The 23,263-nt window shown below is 36.9% G+C and overlaps 2 protein-coding genes across 6 annotated transcripts in view; one reads left to right on the forward strand and one right to left on the reverse strand.

The window, feature by feature from the left end:
• LOC106165238 (zinc finger CCCH domain-containing protein 10) overlaps positions 1-6,500 on the reverse strand; it is an 89,308-nt gene extending 82,808 nt beyond the window's left edge. Inside the window, exons 1-2 of one of the 3 annotated variants that reach the window (XM_087012454.1) lie at positions 6,356-6,476; positions 5,029-5,137 (exon numbers count right to left, since the gene is read on the reverse strand). The gene's annotated coding sequence lies outside the window, so the exon portion shown is untranslated. Of the gene's footprint in view, positions 1-5,028; positions 5,138-6,355 lie in introns of all 3 variants that reach the window. The other 2 variants (XR_001238664.2, XM_013543351.2) reach the window with 2 other exon arrangements.
• A 3,468-nt stretch (positions 6,501-9,968) lies between these two features.
• Positions 9,969-22,896, forward strand: LOC106151911 (cullin-2). Of its 3 annotated transcripts, none has more exons than XM_087012543.1 (20): positions 9,969-10,128; positions 11,178-11,402; positions 11,699-11,802; positions 12,037-12,134; positions 12,495-12,689; positions 12,841-12,937; positions 13,353-13,463; positions 13,576-13,738; positions 14,040-14,164; positions 14,624-14,731; positions 15,374-15,436; positions 15,666-15,794; positions 16,322-16,408; positions 16,791-16,937; positions 17,305-17,382; positions 17,829-17,895; positions 18,145-18,338; positions 18,781-18,882; positions 19,284-19,400; positions 19,879-22,896. In XM_087012543.1, the coding sequence occupies exons 2-20, from the start codon at positions 11,285-11,287 to the stop codon at positions 20,008-20,010; spliced, it is 2,235 nt and encodes a 744-aa protein (XP_086868669.1). In that variant the 5' UTR covers positions 9,969-10,128; positions 11,178-11,284; the 3' UTR covers positions 20,011-22,896. The 3 variants fall into 3 exon arrangements, with proteins under 3 accessions (XP_086868669.1, XP_086868672.1, XP_086868670.1); XM_087012546.1 differs by having other exon boundaries at positions 9,993-10,128; positions 11,229-11,402; XM_087012544.1 differs by having other exon boundaries at positions 10,126-10,294.
• Positions 22,897-23,263: the final 367 nt, after the last annotated feature.

The raw sequence follows: 23,263 nt of genomic DNA on the forward strand, positions 1-23,263 counted from the left end.
AGACAATTCAATTACCAATTTCTAATTTCAGAAATAAATATATCAGCATTACAATATCTAGCTGGACATTTCTTAAAACCCTGCGTACTTTTAGTCAATTCAATCTTGAAAGGAACTGTTACACAAGATGCATACATCAGAGAAGCATTAAGATGTCAGTCTATCTTATAATTAATTTGAATTTCATCTTTATTTTTTTTTCTTGGCTAATGAATATCAGTGAAGTTTTTGTCTGTGCTCCCGTCTTCATCATCTCCATTTCTGACATTTGTTTCCACTACATCTTATTTATGTGAAATGTTTCAGACATGGCAGACTGATGTCAATCACATAATAGTTCCATCAGAGATCATATTCAGGGGCGGATTTAGGGCGTCTTCTGGGTCTTCCGGAAGACGGTCAGATTTTCAAGTTTACATTGACGGGTATCTAATTTTTTCTGTCGGAAGACGGTCAAAAATGGAGGACGGATCAACAAAGATAAATTGGAAGACTGTCAAAAAATAACTCTGGATCCGCCCCTGATATTCAAGGACATTCTGAATTGTGGTTTTCCAGTAGTGTGATGGAAATGTTCGAAATTGTTATTTGCATTTTTTTTCTTGTCTCTTCATGGACTGCTATTTTCATGAAGACTTGTAGTCTACTTGTAGTCAATTTAAAGGATAATTCAGTTTTATAATAAACCTATTTAAACCTATCACTCTAAGAAATACATGCCCAAAACACAATTAATTCCATAAACTAAATAGACATCCTCGGGCAACGATTTCATAATTAGCTGTGGCTGCATGTCATTAATACTCTTTTGCAAAAAAAGGAAATAAATAAATAAAAATCTTGGACCAAAACCTTCCAGGAGAAATACATGAAACCCAATTTATAACATCCCCATTAATAAACAAAACAACAATGTCCAAGAGGAGAAGTGAAAGCAATCCTAAAGAACCACAGTCTACCCCAGGCCATCATTTCCTGAAGATTAATGCAGGAGGAACTGGGCTTCATGAACCCTAGCAGGGGAAGGTAATTTAAAATTAAAACCATTCTGTACAGTATAACTCCAGGAAATGCCCAGTTTGAATGGATCTGAAAGTCTGAGTCACGCTTGAGACGCCGTGTCATCCTTCAATTAACCTTCCTTGGGCGAGAGTCGTGCTGGGGATTGTTTCAGAAATTGAATGAAGTTTTTTGGGGGGCTTTAGTTTCATTAAAACTGCTAAAATCTGGTAGCTAAACAGTGTGAAATCCATGGGAATACTAGTTTAATGGTGTTTTAAGAATGTTCTTTTCTTTTTCAGCTCTTCATGACCAATGAAAGAAATTGTGATAGAAAATAACTGGAATTACCTCTTTTGAGCTACATAGAGAAAAAGAAATGAGACAAAAGGTTTTATACAGGTGAAGAAAGATTTCATACAATGGAATATCAAGATGGTAAAACAGCCCTTTTGTTAATGTGTAGCAACACTGCCACCACAAGCAAGGCCACTGATAGAAATGTTTTCCTTTTACTTGATCAATTTATGAGTATAAAAATCCAAATTCTTTTTTTTCCACAAGTGAAAACTACTCGTTTTCTCTTCGTTCAGATATTATTGTAATCATTCTTAACTTTACTATCTTTCTCTTTAAAACTAACAGACAGATTAATACTCAGGCATTTGTAAAAGAAACTTCTTCATAAAAAAATTAACCTTTCACACATTAGACTTAGAGAACTAGACTTTGTCATTGTAGGGAAACATACATATTACTTACATCGTCCTAATTGCATATATAGATTTTTTCCACAAATCATTTGTCACAGGACAAAATGGGCTTATCAGAGCAAGACATGGCCCTCACTACAATGAAATGACTCAAAGCTGGCTGCATTCGCAATGGTTTCAACAAAATGTGCATCATGATAAGGAGTAAATCACTTTCCAAGAACTTAAGATGTCTTTCTATCTTAATCTGCAAAACAATTTTTCATTGAAAAACGTATCAGTTTTAATAATTGGTAGTGTACGTTCAGTTATCTTGTACTATTTATTTCTGTTATGTGGGCAGTGCAGTAAGAAATATAAGAGATAACATAGGAATAACAGAATTGGGGATTGCTATCAAAGGGATCCCTTCTGGACATTAAAACTTTTTTTGCATCTTTTTCTAAAACCATAACAGCCTTTGAGAGTGGCTACAAATGACAACAGACATACAGAGAGACTGGTGTGTATGCTATAGTGACCATGCTTACTCAAGGATGAAATTTCTTTTGACAAACATCTAAATCATTCTAACCAAATCCATTGATATTTACTCAATTTACTCACAAACCAAATCAAAACCAAATTTTTACAATAAAGGGGATTTTCTCCATTTCAGCAGCCAAATAAGTACACCTTTAGCATTTGCCTAAAATCTGCTTTGCCAGAGAGTGCCAAGTATAGGCTATAGCCAGTGTAAAGATGCACATATTTCATCCAAGCATTGGTCTATGAGACCCCACCCACTTTGAACTCTGTAAACATTGCTACCTGTGAATACTGAATATCCACAATAAGAAAAACTACACATAGTACGTCAATGTTTACTCAGATCATTATCTTCTCATCAACACACCTGAGAACAGTGACCCAAAAGAAGGCCATAATGTTCCCCCCTTTCACAGACCCAGTGTTCTAATATTTTGTCCGTATTGGTTCACACTGAGGTGATCTGCCCCCGGAGTTGTCGAGTTGTCGTGTGTTGTTTTGATAATTCACACGGGTCATTACATGGCATTGCCAGTCATTGTTGGGATCTAACCTGCTAGGTCAGTCAGTGCATGTAAATAGGCACATCTCACATGGTATTTGGCCCAACTAACTAGAAAGATTTTTTGTGTTGGTGGAGGGGTGGGGGGGGCGTGCAAAGGCGAATTTCAAAATGATTATTAGAATCAAAGCAGTCATAACTTTTCTGTTCCCGCCCCCTCAACACACCATCTCAAAATGCATGCCTGCACACATGCCCACACGCACACAGAGAGAGAGAGAGAGAGATACTCAAATACTCCCACTATCTGGACATGGTGGATCATGTCCTCATGCTTATAATTGCTGGTTTGTGGGATCAAAGGGATAGTAGATTCTCCACAAATTGTATTTTATCCAATCGATGTGCATGCATGTATCAAGGTCAATCTAAGTTTTCAAGGGTAATTGGATGCCTGCATGTCAAAGTTGTGGTCACAACAGGAATAACTTAGGTCAAAAATGCCCAGATGACGTCACAAGATGACAAGATTGTCTCAAATCCATTGAAGTTTAACTAGGTTGCCCTAGCAACCTATTCAATTTTAAAGAATGCCCACTTCAGTCTATTTCTGGAGTAACTTAGTCTGGCAGTGAACGCGACCTACAGGTATGATGTATCACCTGTCTTGGAGTAAACAAGGCATAACAGTTTATCTCACCTGAGCCTTTCATACAACTAACAGAAAAGGTGTAAAGTACATTCCTACTATTCCTGTAGTTCCAGCATGGAACAATAACAACAGAATCTTCTAGATAATATAAAAAGATCCAGACTTCAAACCAAAGTGGTCAGCAAAATTTAAATGCAGTTTGTGCGGGGAAAATCAAAACCGTGTCCATTTCATTGGTATTCATGATTTTTCTCCAGCCAATATTATGGATAAATGTTTCATATTATTCTGGAATTGTTCGAGGTCTATGACCTTGAAATTATATTGTAGAAATTGAAAGCTGTGTAAGTTTTGCAGATAAATATTTACAGTGCTCAATGTCCTTACGCATTTAGTTTGTCTCAGTAAGTTGTGAAATAAGAATTGTACATAAATGATATTATAAACAGTCTACTAGTAATCTGCCAAAAGAAAACTGCTGTGTATTCACAATTCTATTATTACTGGATAACTGCATCCATACTTCAAAATGTAGAATTACCTTAAAATTACCAAGCAAATACTTAACATTAGCTTAATAATTCAATGTTTAAATAGAAATTTACCCAAAAACTAGGGCCAGCATGTAAGTAACACGTGCATGTTGGCAGTAGGAAATATTAACCCCAGAGAACCTAACTGACATTGCTCATCCTTCTCAATGTTAACCTGTCAGTCAAATAACCTTACAGCACTACTGTATCATATAAATACTATCTACATTATGATCACTACTGTATCATATGAACACTATATAAATTATGAGGACTAGCCAATATATGTCCAAGACATCAAATTCTGAAACGTACCTTCAAATTTCTTAAGCAACTGCCCTGTTCTTTTCTCTCTCTCTCTCTGTCCCTGCTCTCATCTTCCAGTCAATGTCAGTACAGTTTTGATGGGAATTCTCATAACACAATGACATGTAAATCCAGCACTGACCAATCCAAGGGGACTTGGGAGGAAAATAATGGGTCTCATTTTGCAAGGCATGCCTAAATGCGAAATGCTGTCATATGATACCCCCCCCCCCCCCCCCCAGTTCCCTTCAATTTCCCAGGCACTTTCTCAGTATCTGCATTTTTTGGGGAAAAAAATAATGGAGTGATTCTTGGGTTACTTCATGATTTTTCTTCTGATAATTATTTAAATGGCCAGAGTAAATGACTTGCCTTCAAGAAAAATTAATTTTCACCACTTACTCCTTTTTAAAGTCATTTATATTTATTGGTGTTATAATCTTGAAAGAAAAAGACATGCTAAAGAAATTAAATACTTCAAACTTTAAGGTTGCATGCACTTAAGATGACATACCGTGAATTATTAAAATTCTCAGTCAGTAATTTTAATACACTTTTGATGTCATGACAATGATGGAAAAGATGTATACTGCAACTGTAAAAGATAACAGTTTGACTGGGAGAATGGTACAGCAGTGCACAGACGTGACACCGGATAAAAGTACTTAGTAGAGTTTTAAGTGCTCTGCCTGGGTCCTGGTACATGATGGCATCACAACGCAGGAAATAAACAAATTAAATGACATTGCAATCCACCACCAACAATATTTTGCAAGGTGTTCTGCTTGAACTTACGTTACAAGTTTTTTTGAAGAGGCATTGCAGTAAGCAGACTTTATCATGTCATCTCGTGGATTTGTCATGTTGCTTCATCATAGGTATTAAAGGGGTTGCCTCAGTTTATCTAAAAAGCAGCAGGTGTGAGTTGTAATGTCTTAATCCTTGCTATTTTCTTTTTTTAGTAACGTGCACTTATATTAAATAACATGTTGCATCATATTTAAGGAAACAAATTTATCTTTATTTTCACTTTACTCAAGGACTGCATTTTTGCATGAACTGAAAATGCACAGAATACATGTACTAGTAAATATAACATCCACTAAATTGAGACAGAAGTGAGAGGTTCTATGATCTGATAAATATTAGACAATTTGAGTCTGCACGTCAATACAATAATGACCAGTAATTTAGCGCAATTTATTAATTAGTCTGGTATACTCTGTAAATGCATTAATTGCATTAGATTTTCTTCATGCTGTTATTCCTTTATAAAATTTTACATTAAATAAGCCACCTAAGTATAGGAATATTCCTTTGATGGGTTTCAGGAAACAGACCCACAAACTTGAACAATTTTTTATCTTTGTCATATTTACAAATAATATCATTATAATTCTTATATTTTCTAGATTTGTTGCACAAAAAACAAAAGGAAGCACTGGTATTTCACTCTTACAAGATATAAATATCTCTCCCTTCTTCTTCCTCCCACTTTACAAACTCTAAAACTGCCATGTAATCAAAATATCAAGGTCTCTCTCTCTCTCTCTCTCTCTCTCTCTCTCTCTCTGCCCCCCCCCCCCCCCCCCCCTCAACACAGGCATACTGATGTTGGGCAGTTTAACCCCAACAAGCAAAACCCTCTCGCGTCACAATATATTAGCACACTGTGTGGTATCCCTCCTCGCTTAAATATCTATAAAACTTAATACACTCAAGCACAGAAACCCGTGACCACCACAAGTCCATCTATCTAAGAGTATAGTTATCTAGACTCCAAACACCTCACCAGATTCCGAAAATACCTTCGACATAAGCAGCTCTTCCCAATACCTTGTGGTCCAACAAATAAGCTGTTCAGTGCTAAGAAGCTCACTTATGGGGTGCTAATGAGAGGATATCAATTAAAAAGTTTGATTACCATATATTTTATAACGTAAAGTCATCAGAAGGGTTCTACTGCTTCTTATCTACTTCCACTGAGAACTGTCACTCAGCACAGTAGTGTTCACTGTTGTTTTGGGTTCGGAATTCCCAACACACACCCGAGTTTATTTCGTCTTCTACAGACACTCTAGGCCCCTCAATATGCAATTTTCAAATACTACATGAAGCTTACCTTGACAGAGAACGCAGTCCGTGCGCTTGTGTCGTACTGTATCCCCCGAATACGATATGTGCACTAGCGATCAAATCACAGAGACTTCCGCACAAGTGAGCATGGCGATTTGTTGTTGCCTCGGTGTGGTATCAGTGTGTTAGATGAGACAAGAAAAAATCGATTTCAGCACAACTACTGCAATCACGTATATCTCTAGCTAACACAGCACAAGGACGTATTTTGAATATATTCCCCCCCCCCCCCTTCGGTTTCTAAAAAATATATGACACCGATATTCCCCTTTTGAAATTACAATTATGACTAGCTAAATCATAGTTCTGCTTTACCCATGACATCAAAGAGTGTAATGGGAACCAAGGCGGTTCACAACAGACGTGGTTTAGTTTTAGCGAGACCCTAAGTAGAGAGGAAAAAACATTCAAATATGTAAAATAACTTGTTCGATTTCCATATAAGCAATTGCATCGATGGAAATTTTGAACATAGGCCTATTTTGCAAATAAAAAAAGATATCATTTTTCTGCTGAAAACGGGTGGTATGACGTGCTGTTATACCGAGAAAGCTACTGAATCATTTCAAGTTCGTTGGCTTTCATTGATAGGCCTGCTCGGAACGTTTCGAGTCAGATAATTTCAGATACCTTCAGGGGCGTAACCAGACCTTTGAAAATTGTACGCACAGATTTTGAAAATTCCCAGGTACGATTATATTCCTTGAAAAATACACTGAATTAATGGAGAATAATATCATGGTTGGCTCAAAAAATTGTACGCACAGTGCATCCCTGCGTATGCCTGGTTACGCCCCTGACCTTTATTTTCGTTTTGTTTTGCACTGAGATAACGTTTGCTTTCACCTTTGACGATATACAGCGCGATGAGGTCCACAGCTGTTCACACATTGGCGGTTTTAGTATTGAGTAGTCTTCACTCTTTCAAATGTCGACCGCGGACTTGGCCCGGGTACTGTATGAACATATGAACAGTCTTGAGAAGCAAGGGTGCAAGAAAGGCATGAAAAGACAAAAAAAAAATCTCTCTGATAATCCCACCGAGAAGATAGCACATTTTGATAAAATGCAGATCATACGGAGTTAGCTCTAGGTCAATTTAAGCACAAGATCTGTGGCACCAAATTAAGAACTTTTAACTGAAGAGAAAGGAAATATTATTGACGACGCAGACTTTATTCTAATGAGCAGCAACATGTTTGTTTTAAATCGAAAATTTAATGTAAACTTTCTAAAGTATACCGTATTTTTATGCAAAAGGTAATTTGCAAGGACCCTGGAGAGCCCAGATTCGTTCTCCTGACATCCGGGACACGATTCAGAGGCCCGGTCGTTGTCGTGATGGACTGACGTGCCTCATCCGGGATTCGAACTCGTGACTTTGCGTTGCCATGGTTGGTGGCGCTTTGGGTGTCTCATTTGCATCCAAGCACGCTACCGACTGCACCGTGACAGACCCGACCACCCTCCTTACATACGAGTTACCTCTTATTGTAACCAATTGGAATTTTTAAATTTTAATTCTGGAACAAAAATTTCAACACCAGTTGGGTCTCGAACCAACGTACCAGTGTCCGTATGTTTACGAGACAGCAAAGTTACCACGGAGCCAAGTCAGTTTCGTTAATACATACTGATCCGATGGAAACTTTCAACCTTGCCACGGAGAGGGCCAGGTTGGATGTACATGTGTATATCTGCTATCCCAATCGATAATCCGGGTGCCGCATTTCATCCCACGCAACCCCAGTCCCCGACCATGGTTTATCATGAACGGTAAAATTCATGATGTACAGGAAGCCATGCGCTTTTGAGAACCCGACACGGAGCTCGGAGTTTGTTTTATACTAAGATTGATTTTGGCTTTACCCATGACATCAAAGAGTGTAATGGGAACCAAGGCGGTTCACAACAGACGTGTTTTAGTTTTAGCGAGACCCTAAGTAGAGAGGAAAAACATTCAAATATGTAATAACTGGTTCGATTTCCATATAAGCAATTGCATCGATGGAAATTTTGAACATATTTTGCAAATAAAAAAAGATATCATTTTTCTGCTGAAAACGGGTGGTATGACGTGCTGTTATACCGGGAAAGCTACTGAATCATTTCAAGTTCGTTGGCTTTCATTGATAGGCCTGCTCGGAACGTTTCTAGTCAGATAATTTCAGATACCTTTATTTTCGTTTTGTTTTGCACTGAGATTACGTTTGCTTTCACCTTTGACGATATACAGCGCAATGAGGTCCACAGCTGTTCACACCTTGGCGGTTTTAGTATTGAGTAGTCTTCACTCTTTCAAATGTCGACCGCGGACTTGGCCCGGGTACTGTATGAACATATGAACAGTCTTGAGAAGCAAGGGTGCAAGAAAGGCATGAAAAGACAAAAAAAAAAAAAAAAAAAAAATTCTCTCTGATAATCCCACCGAGAAGATAGCACATTTTGATGAAATGCAGATCATACGGAGTTAGCTCTAGGTCAATTTAAGCACAAGATCTGTGGCACCAAATTAAGAACTTTTAACTGAAGAGAAAGGAAATATTATTGACGACGCAGACTTTATTCTAATGACCAGCAACATGTTTGTTTTAAATCGAAAATTTAATGTAAACTTTCTAAAGTATACCGTATTTTTATGCAAAAGGTAATTTGCTAGGACCCTGGAGAGCCCAGATTCGTTCTCGTGACATCCGGGACACGATTCAGAGGCCCGGTCGTTGTCGTGATGGACTGACGTGCCTCATCCGGGATTCGAACTCGTGACTTTGCGTTGCCATGGTTGGTGGCGCTTTGGGTGTCTCATTTGCATCCAAGCACGCTACCGACTGCACCGTGACAGACCCGCCCACCCTCCTTACATACGAGTTTCCTCTTATTGTAACCAATTGGAATTTTTAAATTTTAATTCTGGAACAAAAATTTCAACACCAGTTGGGTCTCGAACCAACGTACCAGGGTCCGTATGTTTACGAGACAGCAAAGTTACCACGGAGCCAAGTCAGTTTCGTTAATACATGGGGATCCGATGGAAGCTTTCAACCTTGCCACGGAGAGGGCCAGGTTGGATGTACATGTGTATATCTGCTATCCCAATCGATAATCCGGGTGCCGCATTTCATCCCACGCAACCCCAGTCCCCGACCATGGTTTATCATGAACGGTAAAATTCATGATGTACAGGAAGCCATGCGCTTTTGAGAACCCGACACGGAGCTCGGAGTTTGTTTTATACTAAGATTGATTTTGGCTTTACCCATGACATCAAAGAGTGTAATGGGAACCAAGGCGGTTCACAACAGACGTGTTTTAGTTTTAGCGAGACCCTAAGTAGAGAGGAAAAACATTCAAATATGTAATAACTGGTTCGATTTCCATATAAGCAATTGCATCGATGGAAATTTTGAACATATTTTGCAAATAAAAAAAGATATCATTTTTCTGCTGAAAACGGGTGGTATGACGTGCTGTTATACCGGGAAAGCTACTGCATCAATTCAAGTTCGTTGGTTTTCATTGGTCTGAGATGACACCTGAAGCTTCAACGGTCCAGCTTCAACAGCCACTTACTTGTCTCCGATCCACGTGAAATGACCGCAATGCGCGTGATTGCGTTAGCTGTGTTCCCACAATGCACCACAATGACCCAATATGTCGCCCTCCGTGTTTCTCAGAATAGAGTAAACTTCGGTCCCTACTTTGTTAAAATATCAATGCATGCTGATTAAATTGAGCCTGTGAATTGATCTTAAATCCAAGGTACGTGTTCGATCTTTTTGTCTTTTTTATGCTAATCAAATATATGCTAGGCAGAGTGAAATATCGGAAGTGGAACGAGGCACAGAAAGAACTTGCTAAGGTAAATTTGGGGACAGAAACTAGAGTAGAGAACACGGAATTCCTCCTTAGATATGGAAAAGAAAAGGTACTGTAATCGCAATGTCAGTAGTACTTCTCTGAAACCGAATCCTTAAATAGTATGTGTTGGATGTATGTTCTTTAAATATAGATTTTTTTCCACTCAAATAGCCACTGTCAACACAACTTGCCACGTTTATTTGATACGTAGATTTCTTAGTTTACGACAACAACCTACTAAAGCTTGTGTCAGTGATAGCCTGGCAGCAATTTCTGTTTCAAATATGGTAAGCTGAAGTAAAAATGCAAATAACTCTGTCTCTGTTTTACAATGACTGTTTTTTAAGGGTTGGTAGGATTGAAGAAAAATACAATTTTGATTTAATCAGTGCAATAATCATAAGTGGGATGGGGTAGGGTAGTTTACAAAATAAGATTCCCCCATCACTGTCAGAGAGGTCACCTGTCAATGAGTAGTTGTTTTATCAGAAGGGCTCCTGAAACTGTGGGCACAAAGCCTACTTACACTGCTTGGTGAGAGAGCAGTCATAACTACTAGTAATTTAATTTAAATTTTAATTAACAACCATGATGCTGCACAGTGGAGACCAGCTTGAGAGAGCATAGACATGCTAGTTTCGATTTTACTGCATTAGTTCACCAACACTTTCTAAAATTAACCCTCTGAAAAAGTATCTTGGCTGCAACTGAGGCAGTCATTGGTATAAATATGTATGTCCTAGATGCTAATTAAGTCAGTTTTTTTTTACACATGCACACACTTGCAAAGATGCATGTATACATGCACATATGAACAAAAATGCCTGGTTATTACATGTGTAACAAAGTCCATCTTTATACTTCAACATGCACAAAATAACATTTTCAAACTTTCTCGCTATTTTACAGTCTTGACATTTTCTAATATAAACTATTTATATATTTTCCAGTTCCCAAAGTCAAACCCATTAGAGTATTTACAACTGATATCCATCCATTAGAATAGCCCATAGATGTCCACAAGGGTCAGCCACCAAGTGACCCCCGAGTGACCAGTATGTCCCTTAAACCGCGGCGTGTGGACTTTGATGCCACCTGGAAGCTACTCCTGGAGACAGTGCAGGGAGTGATCACGTGTGGGAGGGTGGATAGGGCCACCTGGAACGACAGGTTTTCATATCCTTTCTGTGTGTTCTTGTGGCAGTGTCTTTGTATCTGTCTGTCTGTCTGTCTGTCTGTCTGATGTAGGACATGTGTCGAAAGAGAGAAGAAAAATACAGAAGTGTGTTAACTGTGTTTGTCCGTGTTGTTCAAGCATACACCTCTGCATACAGTTACAAATACACACGCATTTATGAACATGCAAACAAATATGGGTGCACATGCGCATGCACGCACACACGCACGCACACACAGAAGCACATCAGCCTGTTCAAGATCTTTGTTTTTGCATTTCTCTAACTCCTGTGTACAGATGTGTATGCGCTGTGTGTGGCCTACCCAGAGCCCCTGGGAGAGCAGCTGTATGCCAAAACCAAGGAGTTCCTAGAGCACCATGTGGGAGGTTTACATAAGGTATGTCCCCCCTCTCGCTCTCACTCTCTCTCTCTTGTATACGTACATGCTCACAAGCACAGATACACATGCATAGCTTTATACAAAGGTTCATTCTATAAATATTCATATATGTAATAAATGTATTTGAAGCATTGAGCCCTCTTAATAAATATATTTATATCACTAAAATTAAGGCATATGTATCAAATTGTGTACCCAGTACAGTATATATCTATGTCTCTGTGTTCACAGCAAGTTAGTCAGAGTGGAGAAGAGAACCTGCTGTCCAACTATCACAAAGACTGGCAGGAGTATAACAAGGGGTCTTCTTACCTGAACCAGCTGTATGGGTGAGGAGGGCAATTGTTAGCTTAAATTGTATAAAACTGAATAGATTGATTATATTTTATTCTTATATTATATACATCATTGCAATTTGCATCAATTCCACCAAAATGGATTGCATTTAAAAAAAGGAGAAAAGTTTAAAAAAGTAACAAAGAAAATAAAGAAATTTTAATAATTGGGTTCAAGTAAAAAAGAATGATATTGTGACCTAGAAAAAATGAATTCTCAAAAAAATGTATAAACAAATAATTAAATAATGAAATATAAAGATAATGAAAATAATAATAAACTAAAAAGTAGTAAAGCAATTTACAAATTTAAGAAATAAAAAAATTTAAAAACTCCTCTTCATTTACATACAGGTATTTAAACTCCCAGTTCATTAAGAAACAGAAGTACACTGATGCAGATCTTCACTACGGCAGCATTAACCTGGACATGATGATTGCTGAGCAGATGTTGGAGATTGGGGAACTGGCTCTGGACATATGGAAGAGGCTCATGATTGAACCACTCAAAGATAGTCTGCTTGGGCTTCTCTTGGCTGAAGTCAAGAAGTAAGTGCTGAGGATAAGATTGGTGTTGGGCTTGTCTTGAAAGTGTTCAAAAGTAGTGGTAAAATATTTAATCTTTTTATAATGTTTTGAAAATATTGATGCTGGGGCTTTCTTGACATTAAGGTTTTCATTCCTGTTATTATATTTAAAGGGACCGTCTTGGCGGTACGGTCAATCAAGCAGTGATCCATGGAGTGGTCAATTCCTTTGTCCATGTAGAGCAGTATAAGAAGAAATGCCCACTTCAGGTATTTGAATGAAAAAGAAATAATAGGGGGCTTTTAGTAAAAGCATATGTATTATGTCAAGTAACTGGGCATGGAAAGGAGAGGGATACATATTTCAATAGAGAGTTGGCATGTGAGATTATACTTTTTTTATTATTTAGATGATTTAGTGTTGCAGAACTTTTGCTATTATATGTTATCTATTTATAACCTTACACAGAGAATAATATGCTGTGACAAGAAAATAATTTATGTAGTAAGACAGTGATGAATTTACTGTGGATTATGTAGATTTTTTTTAGCTGGAATTTCAAGAGCCAGCATACAGGTATGTCAATGTTCAGCTTAGCCTTTTTTTTTCACACGGTCACGTCTGGCTCATATATTATAATGTATAATATAATATATGTATAATATAATATGTTTTACCTTCCAGTTGTATGAAGATCTTTTTGAGAAAGAATTTCTGCGTGAAACAGGAGATTATTACAAAGCAGAAGCTCTAAGATTCTTGGATGAATCCTCTTGTTCAGAATATATGGAAAAGGTAAGCATATAGATAGATATAACATTAATTAGCATGAACAAATTTGATGTTGTTGCTTTTTGTTTCTTTTTTTCATAAAAACTTATTATGAGGTTTTTTGTTGATCATTCAGGTTATTCAAAAACTGGACGATGAGAATCTTCGCAGTCGTAAGTTTCTCCACCCGTGCAGCTACGCAAAGGTAACATGTGAGTGTCAGCAGAGGATGGTCGCAGAACACCTGTTGTTCCTGCATGGGGAGTGTAAGGAGATGGTGCAAAAAGAAAAGAGGAAAGGTAAAACCACAATTTCAAATTATTAAAATTATATTTATTAAAAAAGATTTGTATCCTACAGTAAAATCAGAGAAGGACAATAACAGTAACATTTAAATATCAGATTATCAAGATATCTGACTTAATGCATATCAAAATTTGCATAGCTTTAATTTAGGCCAGGGCTTTTTGTTTTTAATGGAAACAATTAATCTTAATCTATCATGTTGCGAATCATTTGTTCAGAATGAACTCATGGAGACACCGTAATGATAACAGCAAAATAAAATACGCATATTAAAATTTTTTTTTCTTTTTTCAGACTTATCCAACATGTACATCCTCCTGAAGCCAGTTCATGGTGGTCTGGGAGTGTTGATCAGTGAAGTGGAGAATCACATCAAACACACAGGACTGGAAGCAGTACACAGTCTGAAGGGGGACAATGTGAGTTAGGGGGCATGTAAAAATGTTATAGGCGAATTGTCAGTCCATAAGGTTGTTCGGGGGGGGGGGGGGGGGGGGGGGCAATGTGAGTTCTTGGATGTACAGAAATATTAGAATATTAAAGGAAAATCGTAACACCACCTGGGTTCGGTTTTATTAGGATGTCATAAGGGGTGTAGGTTCTGTAAAGAAAATTGAGTAAATACCACCAACAGGTGATCAGTGTATGGTTATATGAATATGTCATATGATTATGATTAATGTTGTGTTTTACTTTTGATGACTAATCAGTCTTGCTCGATAAATTTTGACAAAAAATTGAGGTAACTGTAAGAACAATTTTTTGTCCATCAGAAAAATTACTAGGTAGTTTGAGTTGACCTCAGAATAAAGATGTAGCAGTAACATGCTCACATTCCAGCAGTTTTCACCATAAATCAATTCTTAACCTCTCATTAGGTACCAGCTCAGTTTGTGGAGTCGATGCTAGAGGTCCATACAAAGTATACAGAACTTATCCAGGGAGTTTTTCATGGAGACCAGCAAGCTGTTGCCGCACTGGATAGGGTATGGAGGGGGTGGGTGGGGGTGGGGTGAATGGAGGGGGTGGGTGGGGGTGGGGTGAATGGAGGGGGTGGGTGGGGGTGGGGTGAATGGAGGGGGTGGGTGGGTGGGTGAATGATGGAGTAAGAAAGGGAGAGATGGTGAGAAAAAGGGTAAGGCACAGAGGGGATGTTGGGGATGGGAGAAAGGGTGGCTGATTGAGTGGCTAGGGGCTATAGAAAGATTCGGAGAGGGGGGGGGGGGTGATGTATACGTTGAATGGGTGCTTAAATGTTGAATAGATGAAAAACGATTCCCAACATATCAACCATAGAAAACACTCCTAACTTCACTGTGAGATATTAAAATTATATGACAAGTTATCCTTGGCTAACAGAAAAAGTAAATCAAAAGGATTTTTTATTAAGGCATTAACAGCCATATAGCCCATAGTGTTGATAAATGCTGACTGTTTTGATAATGTATTTCTGCTTGGAGAGACATATCCTTTCCAATTTACAGATATATTCAGTTATAGGATTTGAATTCAAGAAACTTCAAGTTAAGAGTACAGTATACTGTAACAGCTAAAATACTTATAAATGTATCTTGTATTGTAAATCTACTTAATGTATTCCAATTATTATCATTTGACTTGCCTTCCAGGCCTGTGCTGCAGCTATTAACTACAAGCCAGGTCCAAAGTCTCCCTGCCGCTCTCCAGAATTGGTCAGTACCCTTCATTTACACGACACTAGATAAAATATGATTAAAAGAGTAATTATACTGATAACTTAAAATCTAAGGATTTTGAGGAGGAAAAACCAGGAGAATGTTTCATTTAAGAACTGGATTAAAACTGATTTATTGGGGTTGGAATTGGACATAAGTTTCCATTTTAAGTTCTATTCCCTAAACTGGAGTAGTGATGTCAGGTGTTTATGTTGCCTTTTTTCAGCTGGCCAAGTACTGTGATACCTTGTTAAAGAAGAGTGCCAAGGGGATGTGTGAGTCCGAGATAGACGACAAGCTGGCCAGTTCAATTACAGTGTTTAAATATCTAGATGATAAGGACATTTATCAAAGGGTAAGATTTCAACTTGATGCTAAGTGGCTGGGAATGTGCTACCTGGGCCCTGTAACTCAAAAGCATCGCGCATTGCGACTGAGAGCAAGCGTCTAGATTCCATAACTCGTCGATACTCGCCCCACATAATAAATTTTAGCCTCTTTGTGATACCGCTATTCGCAATGTGCAATGATTCGGGTTATGGGGCTGTGGTCGACATTCACATAGCTAAGGTCCACAGATGGTCGACAGGAATGTTGTGTTTGACTCATATTATTTAGTCTCTAAGTAAAGAATAATTCTGTTACGGTATATCATCCTATCTAGAAACCATGAAAAACCTCCTTCATAGTAATTTGTTATGTGCTGGTTGAAGTTGTATGGCACTACTTAAAATGGCATTGTTTTAGGTGTCACTGTATTGTAAAGTGGGATGTCGTATTTTTTTTTCTAAGGAGTTGGATATATGTGTAGTTCATTTCAATCATTGTGAATAGTATTCCATAACAAAAATGCATTTTTCAACTATGATCTGTATTTGTTAGTTCTATGCGCGTATGCTGGCCAGGCGGTTGATCTATGGTCAGTCCATGTCCATGGACGCTGAGGAAGCCATGATCAACAGACTCAAGGTAAGCTGATACCAGTCTGTTTAAGAAATAATAACCTTGTTTAAGAAAATCCTGTAAGACAATATCATGTTAGTAATTGTTCACTTTGACAAAATGTATATATTTTATTTTTAAAAAAGTCTTCATGCTTATTGTTTTGAAAGTTGGCACACCAGTAAAACAGATGACATGGAATCACACTGGTTATCTATTTTAATGTATCATATTTCTGGATTTTTTTCTGAAAATTTTTTTTAAGTACTAATTTCCATTTCTAGATAACATTACATGTCATTGAGTCTTAACATCAGGTATTACTTAATTTGCAACATAACAATTTTGCATAATATGCTATAGTTGTGAAATTCACCCAATTTATATTTTTGATTTTTTATTTCCATAGCAAGCCTGTGGGTATGAGTTTACCAACAAACTCCATAGGATGTTCACTGATATGAGCATCAGCTCTGATCTCAACGCCAAATTCAACGACTTTGTAAAACAAGACAAGAGCTCACTGGGCGTGAACTTCTCCATTTTAGTCCTACAAGTAAGTCCTCTCATGTCTTGTTGAGATGAAGGAGATGAATTTGTGGCATAAAGTGCTGGAGCGTATTTGATTCTTGAGCTTTTCTAACATCATTTCCAATGTCAGCTTATCATTTTTTGAAGTCCATTTAAAACGCTGTGTGTGTTTTCAGAAACAATTTTGGTTGACAAAAATTTGTTGTCATCTGTCACGGTGAATGTTTTCAATTAAGATCATATTGATGTGAATTGATTGGTTTTATACAAATGTTTACTTGTGATCAGGGATTATCAGAACAAGACACAATATAAGAGATATAGCATTTTTTCAGAACTTGTAATTGAGGATTATTTTGCCAGTGAAATGATTTCCCCACTCTATATTTCAGGCAGGGGCGTGGCCTATAGGACAGAGCAATCTTCCCACCTTCGCCATCCCCCAGGAGCTGGAGAAAAGTGTACAAATGGTAAACATCTCTGCCATAGCATACTTCAAAGGACTTAGTTCAGAATATTTAGTTGTGAAGAAAAATGAATAAATCTATTTTTCAGGGGTCTTTGTCAATTTACTTATACTTACCAATTATTACTTTATCTAGTCCCAAATTTGGAAATATTTTTTGTTATAAATATGTAGGAAGAGTGAGAATGAAAAGGGGCTTAAGAAATTAGGCTATCAGAAAACGGTAAGATTTTGGAACGTGTAGATCTTTTGTACTTTTCCTTTAATTATTGTCATGAATTATTGATAGCATTGTGACACGTTAGTTTTATACTTGATGTTATGGTTTATTAATCAATCTACTTTCTTCTTGAAGTATCACACAAGGCCATTTCTTTCAGAATCCACAGTTTGGTAATTTTTAAATTTCATTAGTGTTTAGTGAGTTTAATCTCCTTTTACTCCTTCCAGTTTGAATCCTTTTACAATAAAAACTTTAATGGTAGAAAATTAACTTGGATGCACAGTTTTTGTAATGGTAGGTATATTTTTGTTGAATATAAAGAATTGTGGTAAAAAGGGTTAGAATTTATGAACTCTAACATAAAATAAAATAAGTGTAATTCAGTTCTTTGTGGCAGTTGAAAATAATGACTTTAAAAAATATAGCACTGTATCTGTAAAATTCACAATTTTCCCCCTTGAAAAGATCAAGTCATTACCATACTTATTGTCTACAAAGATAACACAGTCAAGTTTATTATTCAACACCATATTTTTTCTCCAGCTGAACTCAAGCTCAACTATTTAAAGAAGCAGTACTTTATCAACATGGGAACCTTCCACATGGGAATCCTGCTGCTGTTTAACAACACGGACAGCCTCACGTTACAGGACATCTTAGACAGCACCCATCTACCTGAAAAGGAACTTACAAAACAGCTGCAGACTTTATTAGAAACAAAATTAATCACGTGTGAGGTGGGTAGATGAAACCTACCTCCAAGCTGCTGGTCAGATGGCCTTCTGGGGCCCGTTTGACAAAAATTCTCGAGGTGGCTGTTCAAATGGCCTTCTGGGGCCCGTTTGACAAAAAATTCTCGAGGTGGCTGTTCAAATGGCCTTCTGGGGTCTGTTTGACAAAAATTCCTGAATTTGAAATGGCTGACTTTACTTTAAGATTGAGTCCATCCAGTAGTTTTAGACTTACATTAAGTAGAAATGAAATTAACTGTTGTACTGTCTGGTTGGTTTTGAAACGAGTCCATTTTGTTTCCAGTGAATTATGTTTGATGCAACTATTGATCAACTAATATTGCACATATCTTTCTTCTGCAAACAAGCCACAAAATTACATTTAAATAGACAACTAACAATTTATGCCATTCACATAAATATGCTCTGCTACATTGTTTCTTTTCAGGGTCAGGTGACAGCCACCAGTGTAATCAGGTTAAATCTAAACTATTCAAATAAAAGAACAAAATTCAAAATTACCACGGCTGTTCAAAAAGAAACGCAGTCGGTAAGTAGACCCGAGTAACATTTTAGATTTTTAACTAGAAAATGAACAGGCTGTTTTGTATGGTTGGTTGTATATTTTCAAATTTCATGCCTATATATGTACACTGTAAGTGCCCAGAAATGATGTGTGGTATGGCAAAATTTTGTTGATATTTTTGTCAAATTATTTTTACAGGATTACTTGTAAATTTAAAGTTTATGTTGCCCTATTGTATTGCTACATATCAATATGGAAGTTATGTTTTATCTTAAATATAGTTTGAATTCATTATTTTTGCATTTCACAACTAAGGTATAGCACTTGACACTGGTGTCACATTTTAGCATTGAAGTTTTTTAAATTTGATTTCATTAATTTATTTCAATTAAAAATATTACAGAATTATGTTTTATATTATAAAGGATGTTAATGAGACCCACACGGCGGCAGACGAGGATAGAAAATTATACCTGCAGGCAGCCATAGTCAGGATCATGAAAGCCAGGAAACTGCTGAAGCACAATCTTCTAATACAGGAGGTAAGGCAAAATTTGGGTGTGACAGACTCATTGTGACTATCTGTCACACCTAAAGCAATTAATCAGACAGTCGTGACTGTAAGAACAATAGATGTGGTTACTCCTGTTGTTAACCAGTGCTTCTGTTTTTTTTTTTTTTTTTTTGTGTGTGTTCAGAACACTGCGCCTAAATCAAATTGTGTCCAGTCATTGTTATGCTTTGCTTTAATTGGACAATGGGATTTCCCTGGTCCACCACTAGTACCCAAGTCAAATGGGTCTTATTTGCAGGGACCATGCATGCAAAAAACATAACATATAAGTGGTGTGGATTATGTTGTGTGTGGGGGGGGGGGATACAAGATCTAAATGTCCTGTCCCCTCTACTCTAATTTCTCTTAAAATGTGAGATTAGTAAAAGTTTCTTTGTATTTTTTTTCCACCCCTACCCATGATGATGTCAGTCTGAATCTGAGATGATTTTCAATTTCTGTTCCAGGTAATAAGTCAGTCCAAGGCCCGGTTTGCTCCAAGCATAGGAATGATCAAAAAATGTATAGAAGCTCTCATAGACAAACAGTACATTGAAAGGACTCAGAATTCCACAGACGAGTATAGCTATGTGGCGTAATTGATTCACTAAGTCAGATAGATCTCTCTGCAGTGTAACCTCCAGTCTGCACATTTATGAGCATATCCCACTCCTTTTTTATAGGCGATTTTCCTGTTTTCACTTGTTGAGCTATGATACATAGCATGATGAACAAAAAACATGATCATTTTGCTTGAATGTTCAACATTGTCAATGCTTTTAACAGACTAAACATGTCGTCATGTCTGTGCCCAAGTGATGAGAATGGTGACGAGACTGGAGCATGAAAGTGTCACTCAGAAATAAGAAAGTTTGATGATGTTGAAACGTATTGTTAAAGATAATTGCCATGTAGATGTCATTGACCTTCAACTACAATGACTATTCTAAGAATAACCACGGTTTGTGCCAGAATTAGAAACAGAAATGCTTTTTCTATGTCATGTAATTCTAGGCACACTCACCTGAAAATTTAATTTAAGAAAAGTATTGGGTCATTTTGGCCTAGTAATCAGAATTTTGAAATAAATCAGTTATAAAATAGGAGAAAAAAAAATAAAGCAATATAATGCTTAACATTTTTGTGAACCAAATTAAATTTTGTTTAGTATACGGTTAAAAAGTACATTAAATTTTTAAGCTAGACTTAGTTGAGATAAATTAAGAACAGGGAGATTGACAAGTGTTTAAAGGATTTAGCTCCGTTTTAGGTAGCAGATGTGAAGAGACCATTGTAAATGTGCTTCAGTCTACAGAACTGTTTTCTTACCTACTTTAAATAAATCAGGGTGTGAGACAACAAAACCAGCATTAAGGAAATTCTGGCTGTCTGACAATCTAGAGAACAGACTTCCTGGAAAAAAATGCACTCTGTTCATATATTAAACTCAGTTAAGAGGGAGGGTATAAATACACATGGAAGGAATCTGCGCATAACAAATGGTGGCACCTGGGGCATACCAGTTGCCATGGAAACATGCTGAGGCAGAACTAAAGATAATACAAATCTGAACTATGGCAGTCTGGGAAAAGACAGGGGCTAACATTTTGAAGATGTGCTGGAAGTAAGCTATGTGGCAGAACTTGGCTAAGAAGCGATTGTTGTTGTTAGTCACCTTAAGCTCTAAGTTGATGCTGTGACAGTTTTTATTTACTGCAGTCTACAGAGTAGGCAACGTGGAAGACAAAAAGGGGGCATAATGCCGAAGGCAGTCCGTGGAAAGAAGATGTATTCGTTAAATATCTGCAAATGGTCAACTAATGTCTTGGATGATGCCCATTGTGACGTCAGTGCAGGAGTTGTTAAGAAGATGTAAAATGTGTTGAAACTCTCAGAACAAGTTATTGATGTAGAAGATATAAAGCCTGTAGTTCACAAGTGGGAAATCTATTATTATAGTAAGGATAAATTGATGTGCTGAACATAATTTACAAAGAATGTACGTATATTGCTAGCTTAATACTGTAAACGGGGAAGAAAGAGGGTAGTTCTGCGGCAGGTTTTGCGAGGACTGCATCCCCTGTAATTTGCTGTGAATAAGTTGCAATATAGCAGAAGAGATTAAATACCCTGACTTAATGTGTGTTTAGAAGGGGGGGTCCTTTAAGAAAGTTTGATTCTTGTCCATTGTACCATGTTGAAGTGGATTCATTGACAAGTTATCCATTTCTTCATCATATGAATATATACTGACAGTCAATGAAAATGCATCATTTATTTATCAAATGATATTTTAAGTTCCTTTGGCACATTAAGAAAATAAGTTTTCGTGTGAAATATGTGAAATATGAAATAGTGGTCAGCCCACTCTCTTATGGCCAAACAAGTGCATTTGTACTCGTTTATATGGTTGGAATTGATTCTCGGTAAAAAAGTATGAGAGTTTTCTGATGCGTTTTCATTGACTGTCAGTATAAATTTGAAACTGTTACTCTAAATGAAAGTTACTACATGATGTATTTCTTCACATGGAAATTATAATAGCTTATTTTACTGCAGCTCAGTTTATTACAGGCATTATGATAGGTAAATTAATGTTATTTTGATGTTGATTTAGTGGCAGTCTGAACTGAATCCATCTCAAAGTGCATTGCACTGTTTGCAGAAACTCTTCTGTTGAACAATGGGTTGTGAAAATTGTTTTTATAGAAAAATGATGCTTTATTCCTTCTTCTTGATGAATGATTAATTGTGTGAAAAAGTGGTATGCACAATTTTACAAAAAACATTTCTTCCCTTTTCGAAGGCAAAGTTATTTTCCTTTATTTATTTATTTATTTATTTATTTGGTGGTATTTCTAACTGAATGTATTGTTTTTGTTGAATGCATATTTGATTCTACCTCATCCTAAACTTGATTGTCCATTATTCCATCACTGCTATGATTATGTTACAATTTGTGTTGCTACCTCCAATATGTTTGAACCCTGGGTTAGAGGCTAGAGTTTGGAGGCTATTGGGGATTGTAATGCTGCAGCAAACGCCTACATTTATGACTTCATATTATCGAGATGCCGGTTTGGCATTTAGTTTCTTTCTTCATCATATTTATTTAAAGAGAGACTAAAAGGTACCTTTCATAAGGGTGTTATTAGATTTTTTGGTCAATTATACAATAGCTATACAACAAAAGAGTGTTGATTATTTTTATGATCTGCAACATGGCCAAGCAAGTTTATATGTTGTAGATTTGATTAACATCTTCATTTTGCAAAGCAAGGCCATTTCTGCCGTAGCTCGTTTTGTGTTACGTGAACGATTTTATGTAAGATGTCACTTGTCCATCTGAAGAAGAAACCCCATTTGTTCAGTGAGATTTTATTTGTTTTGTCTAAGCGACTGCCAAATTGATCCTGTACATCTTGCTCTGTACATTCACTTTGTTAACTTTACAAGTACAAAATGAATAAAATGTATATCCTCAATATTGTGACTGCAGAGTTCTACCTTAAACTGAAAGTTAAGTATGTGGACTATGGCAGTGAAAGACCTATTTGAACAGATATTTTCTTTTTAGTTTTCTAGGCCAAGTTTTAAAAACTTTATGATGGTGTAAATGAAGTTCAAACTCATCTCAAATCGTGAGCCTCTGAATTACTGCTGGGACAGTTGTTAATATTGGGTATAGTATTGAGTGATTCATTAAATTATTTGATATAAGTTATGCATATTTAAAAATACTTTGTACAAAAAAATTGGATGGTCTGGATATCCAGATCCTTTTAAAAGATCAATTTACTCCAAAAATTACTATTTTGATGCAAGCAATTCTTTTTTAAGGAGACCGTGGAA

Source organism: Lingula anatina, chromosome 5, assembly GCF_051362555.1.
Source record: "Lingula anatina isolate TDL-2025a chromosome 5, LinAna3.0, whole genome shotgun sequence".
Taxonomy (NCBI): domain Eukaryota; kingdom Metazoa; phylum Brachiopoda; class Lingulata; order Lingulida; family Lingulidae; genus Lingula; species Lingula anatina.